This window comes from Pteropus alecto, unplaced genomic scaffold (genome assembly GCF_000325575.1).
Source record: "Pteropus alecto unplaced genomic scaffold, ASM32557v1 scaffold155, whole genome shotgun sequence".
Lineage (NCBI taxonomy): Eukaryota > Metazoa > Chordata > Mammalia > Chiroptera > Pteropodidae > Pteropus > Pteropus alecto.
Window position 1 is genome coordinate 96,574 of NW_006438113.1, and position 6,571 is coordinate 103,144.

General features: G+C 43.4%; 1 protein-coding gene across 1 annotated transcript in view; it reads left to right on the forward strand.

Annotated features, from left to right (window-relative positions):
* The window catches only part of LOC107195899 (anthrax toxin receptor like), a 53,037-nt gene extending 52,602 nt beyond the window's left edge, over positions 1–435 (forward strand). Inside the window, exon 16 of the mRNA XM_015592171.1 lies at positions 331–435. Within this exon, the coding sequence (XP_015447657.1) occupies positions 331–435 (105 nt within the window). The remainder of the gene's footprint in view (positions 1–330) is intronic.
* Positions 436–6,571: the final 6,136 nt, after the last annotated feature.

A 6,571-nucleotide genomic window follows, 5' to 3' on the forward strand; every position in this document is an offset into this window, starting at 1 on the left:
TATCTATACTGCTCCTGCAGGACAAAGCACCCTGGTGTCCTGTGGCTATAGCCATGGATGATTCCCACTCCCCACAGCCTGGTCATCATTTCTCACCAAGGGCTGGGATACCTGGGTTTTCAGTCAAATTCTACTGTTTGAAAAAATCCCAAACTGTCTTTGAACTATTAATACAATCCTGTGTCTATCACTCACTGGCTGTTACTAAATCTCTTGGGAAATTTAATCTTATGATTCAGTTTCCTCATTAAAAAGTTGAGGACAATGGGACAATGGTGTCTCCTATACAGGTGACTGTGAGACTGATGGTATGTGCTGCAATGTGCTCAGATCAGGGCCAAGACCCTGGTAAAGACTCAGGTGCCAGTAGCTAATGTCATCTTGCCTTGTCCCAGCGGAGGAGGGGAATATGAGTTCAGAGACATCAAAAAGTAGTTGGAGAGCTCAGGGCTGTCAGAGTAGAGACCATGCCTGGGCCATTTACCTCTGCAAACCACGGTGTTGGCACACATGAGCTTTCTCAGGAAGGTGGCTGCCAACCACACATGGGTTCATCCCAGGCTCAACACCCACATAACCTCCAAGAAACCAACAGAAAAGGTTCTGGTACCTTCTTCAGAAAGGTTAATTCTACTTCATGCCCTTAATATTTCTCATGATATGGAGGAAACTCATGGCATCCACTTTCCTGAGTTAAAATCTCTTCCTCCTCTGGCAAAGCTGGACCACCCAATTATTCAGATTCCTTCTCATTGAGTCTTTGTCAGCTTGATTGAGTTTTCCTTCCACACTAACATACTTGAGGACTATCATGGACCAGACTTCATTTTGAAAATTTCATTGTCTTCAATATGCTGAGGAGCCTGACCCATCTGTTTTTCCATGAGTGGCCCTTGTTACCCTCAATCCTCTACTCCTATTTATTTCTCCCACCTAATTGTCCTCCTTATGCCCCAGGAAGCTGAGCCATGTGAACAAGTCAGAGCCTCTCAATGCCTACTCTCACCTGCCTCTAGTACCTGCTCTTTCTATCAGGGTCCCATACCTTCCTGCTCCTTCCAACCTACGGACTGGGCATATGCCAGCTGGGAGAATAAGGTTGAGCTTGAATTTAGGGAGAAAGAGTGGAGGTTGGAAATTGGGAGGAGGGTGGTCAGTCTATGCTAAAAACGATACAAAACCATTATATTATTTGGGCTGTCATAACAAAATAGTACAGTTTGGGTGGCTTTGGAGACAAAAAAAAATGTATCTTCCTACAATTCTGGAGGCTCAAAGTTCAAAATCAAGATGTCTCCAGATTTTTTTTTTCTGATCCCTCTCCTTGGCTTGTAGGTGATCATCTTCTCCCTGTGTCTTCATATGGATGGTCTTCCCTCTGTGTGTATCTGTGTCCTAATTTCCTCTTTTTATAAGCACACCAATCATATTGAATTAAGGCCTACTCTAATGTCCTCATTTAACTTAATTACCTCCATAAAGACCCTATCTCCAAATAGTCACATTCTGATGTACTCGGGATTACAGCTTCAACAGATAGATTTGAGGAGGACTCAAATTGACCCCATAATAGCCATTTATCAACTGACACCATCAGGAGACCCTCTTTAAGTGATGCATTCTGGGGACAGTGGAGTTTTGTAAAAATATTCCTACAAGCTTTGGAGACAAAAAGTCCACAGCTCCTGTTCAACTCCATCTCCATTATTACAGACAACTTCGGTGACCACAAGAAGGTCACCCTCATCTGTATAGAGACCACAACTATGTGAAGATTGAATATTCTGATGTAGCCTCACAGTCTCTCTCTCTCTCTCTCTCTCTCTCTCTCTCTCTCTCTCTCTCACACACACACACACACACACACACACACACACACACACTGAGTCAGTACACACACACACACACACACACACACACACAATGTGGTGCTTTGAAGAGGCAGCTCCTGCAAGATGAATTCCTGGGAATTTGAGGCAATGCTGGGTCAAGGCCCAATTATTCAGGTCAGGCTGCAAAATCAGGAGGAGACCTTGAAGACTCATTATCTCCTTTGGAAAGTGAACTGAGAAAAAGCATGTCACAGCCCCATGCTCATAATCCTTATGGAGGTTCTGGGGTTACAACAATCCAGAATGCCCAGGATTGTATCCCATCAGCTCAAAGGTAACCTTGGATTCTCAAACCCAAAGATGTAACTCCTTGTCCTTGGAAATCCTAAACCTTTATTTCTTATTTCCCTGCTGCCCATGGGTGGTAGGTGTCCGGGGGAAGTAAAGTATGACTCAGCAGATGGCTAGCCATGGAGATATTCCTCACGGAGTTAGGAGGCCGTTAAGGAGAGGGAAGCCAGGGGAAGGAGCAGTCTCAGAGATGGGCTGGGGCTATCTCAGCAGAAGCCAAACCCAGGAGTCCAGGTGGTAGAAAGCACGGGGGCTGGTGGGCACCTCCTGCAGTGTGCCACCAGAGGCCTTCCCTCCTTATAGTCTCATTTAATGACCTCATTTAGTTTAGTTAGGTGTCCAGGTGCCTCCTTGAGGACAAGGATGATGATGACCAGGAGGCCAGTATGATGTAATTAATTGTTCCAGGATATGGCACTCAGAGCTTATATTTTTAAAAAATCCATTTTAAAACATCAGTGTTAGGGTTATGGAAAAAAATATGATCAAGACTTCTGTTTCACCACTTAGTTGATTGCACATCCATTACTTGTCAGCTTCTATCATGTTATCAATGGTGAGAGCTATTTTACCCTCTCTGCAGTTTTGAGATATATTTTTTAAGCCTGAAGAAATGAGAGGGAGTTGGGGAGGACCCTGCACTGCCCTAAGCTCTCAGCACACACTTTTCCAACCTTCAGGCCTCCTACCAAACACACAGCCACCTTTTTCAAACAGCAGACTCGTAGCTAGGGTGGCCAGGCCTTTGCCAGAGCTCAGTGTTCCCAAGTGTATGGACCCTACACACTGTCAGGAATCCATGGAAGAGCACTGCCACTCTGTTCCACCACCCTTTTCCCTTCTCCGCATGATTATCCATCTACTCTTCATTCATACAGACTTTGAGCACTTGGTTGACACTACCCTATACCCAAAGCCTGTTATTATCCCAGAAAACCTTGACATCCATGGAATGATGACTTATCTTACACAATGATCCTTTAATCCTTGTCCTCCAACTTCCTACACTGCAAGCCACCTCCCTACCCCCGACCATACCCTGAGCCATTTTATCCCTAACCACACAATTCACCAATCTCTCTCTCATCAACGCTATGGATACTTCCAGTTTATTGACTTTATTATGCCTACCCTGTTATATTTAACCTCATTGGACTTCCAATCCATGACATCTCCATTTTCTCTCAAACTCAGGCCTCAGGGCCCAGCACTTAGATCAATCTCATTCCAATACACTACATTTCTGTGGCCCCTTTTTTGTATAAAATGCTCAGGGTAAAACTTCCAACTCAAATGGATGAAACCAATTGTTTACCTTTTCTGTGCATGTCCTGGGATACTACTAAACACTACTTGTGGAAAATATGCATCTTTGTCAGGTTGACAACCTCATAAGTTAATACCCATCAAGCTCAACTAGAGCCTCAATGCCAAGCACAACTTTTAAACAAAGTTCAGCTAAAAACAAGAAGAGCCATTTCTAAATGCCAGAAATTAAAAAATTAAAAGAGAGAAAGAGAAAATGAAGTCAAATCAAGTCAAGACAATGAAGACATGAGAACAAGGTTTATGTCTAAAGGGCTAAGACTCTCCTACCAGGTAAGATTAAGTGAGGCCTCAGCCTCTGACCTATAGAAAGTTAGAATATGCTCTCTTAAGCCAGGAGCTGCAGAGGGCAACAGCCTCTATAAAACAGGACTAGAAATCTCATCCTCAGCCCCAAACACATGACAGAAAAGGGTCATAGAAAAGCAAATCAGGGCCCAAGTCTTCAGTGAGTAGGCATGGAAAATCTCAGCTAAGAAGCTAGCATTGGAGTCCATCTAAATCTGATAGATGCAGGTTTTTGCAAAACCAAACATGAAACTCTCCTTCTGGAGATGCCTTCCTAATCCACGGTACTTGAGAGTTCATCAAAAACATTTCTTGCCAAAGATGAGCTCAAAGGAAAAAAATCTTAGGTATCTAACCAAAGAGAGCCAGCAGGTACAAGAAACGGACCCAGTGCCCAGAAAGTAGAATTAATAGAGCGATCTAAAAGGGAGTGTATAAAATATTCAAACAAGATAAAAAGAAGAAATACAAACTATAAGACAAGAACAGTTAATTATGAAAAAGAGTTTAAAAGGAATCAAAGCAAAGTTCTAAAGGAGCATTAAATTAGCAATTAACTGACTAGACATAGTTGTAGAGAAAAAAATGGAATTATTCAAGAGATAGATCTACAGATATTATCCCTGCCACAGCACAAAGATAACTGAGATGAAAACCAGGAAAGGGAAATTAATAAACAAGAGAAGAATGAGAAGCTACAAACATGGACTCTCATTCTCCCATTCTCAGTGATCAAAGGATAAAACAATGGCACTGGAATTCAAACACATAAATGAATAAAGCCATGGCTGCTGACTCTCCAGGCCAGAGAGCCTACTGGGTGGTCTGCTGCAGGAGAGAGTCAGTAGACTCTATAGAAAGTTCTGGAAGGGCTGGTAGGGCTGATCAAGGATGGAGAACTAGCCCTACAGATTGAACAAAACAAGTTCCTGGGTCTGCACACACTTAGTTAAAAAAAAAGTCCCATGTTCATGGACCAAGGGGTCTTTACTCAGGCCTGGTGCATCAGGTTAACTCAGAGTCTATGATCAATATTCAAGTTTAATATCTGGCTATTAAAAACTGTGACCAACCTCTGACCTCACTTCTTCATTCCACACTCAGAATATGATTTTACCTCTTGCAAAACAGACACAAATTACCTCAGAATATGAGGAAAGCATGCCTTCTCTTTACTGACATGCCCACATTCTCTACCCCATTTCTTTAAATATCATGACAAAAGGGGTTTGACTTTTGATTTTGGTTTTCTAACTAACATCAAAATTTCTAATTGTGCTCTGACTTCCATCTCCCACCCACTTCTCATCAGTCTTTAGAAGGTGTTACTGTTCTGTTCCTCTTCTGTATCTTCAAACTCTTCTTCTCTACCACTCCAAGAGCATTTAAACATGTCCAATCCCCTCCTCCCTTAAAAACAACTTCCTTGGCCCCTTCCAGATATAGGCCACTCTCCTACCCAACCCCCTCCCAAGTTTCTTTCATCCTGAGTGCACTGCTCCATGTCACCCCCCTGCTATCTAGTACCCTTCCTGCCACAACCCTGAAATTGCCCTCCCCAGGGTAATTGCCTGTCAAAAACCTATTGGCTGCTTAGAGTTCTTCACCTGTGGTCTGCTCAGCAGCATTTGACAACAGAACCACCACTGTCTCCTAAAATACTCTGTTCTTTGCCCTTCTCATCACAGTCCATTCACCCTGTTCCCTAGGTATATCTTCATTTTCCACCTTGATCCCCTTCTCTTCTCACTCTGTAGTAATCATCCACGTCCATGTCTTAACTACCACTCTATTATAACAGAGTGAGATGCTTGTCTTCTTACTCCATTTTGCTCGTCTGCTTTGTTCTCATGGTCTTTAGGCTAATAGCTTCTACTTAGTATTGCATATAGACATGTTAATCATTAGAGGAATTCTGCTTGCAACTTGAGTTTTACAAAACAGCTCCCTAATAGAAAGTGCCTCTCCCAAGGAGATAAGAGAAGTATGTATTGGTTATCAGAGATTTACAGGAACCTCTTGACTGGACTCATATCCACTAGCACAATCTTCCTCAGATCCCTGCTGGCACCCAGATGTCAACAATGGTCAGTCACCGCTTGCCCCTCCCATTTCACCTTCCCTTGACATAAAAGAAGCCCAAACTCTGTATTTTGGTAAGATGGATTTGAAGTACCACTAGGTCACCCATCTATCTTCTTGACTGGTGCCTTCTTGATCAGTAAACATTTCCTTACTCCAAACTCTGATGATTTGAGTTTTGGCCTTTCAAAGTATCAGGTATATTGACTTTGGACTGGTAACAGTAAGATGATGCCACCAAGACCCCTCACCAACACTCTTAACCAACAGTATGATGATGCCACCAAGCTCCACACCAACCCTCCTCCTGAGTTCCAGAGCTTCTTTCTAATTGATTCTTTCCAATTAACAGCCCCACTTAGATGTGGTCTTAGGTTCAGTTAGCCAGAAGCAGGGCCTGAAATGAGAATATGTTTCCAATGGTTTCCTCGGGCAGTGTGCCCAGGAGGTCAGGGAAGGAGTAAGGGGGAAAGGACAGGGAAGAAGGACTCTCACCTAAAAATGACCTGGGGGGCGGGAGTCCTAAGGGCCCACTTGCCCTGAGGTGGGAGAGCTAGGCTATTCTAGGTTGGCACTCTCAGTCTTTGAATTGGACAGTTGGGTGATAGAGACTCTGGGCTCCCATATCTCAAGAGCAGTCTTCCAAAGAAGGTGCAGGGCCAGCTGTTTAGGGGATGGAGGGAATAAGAACC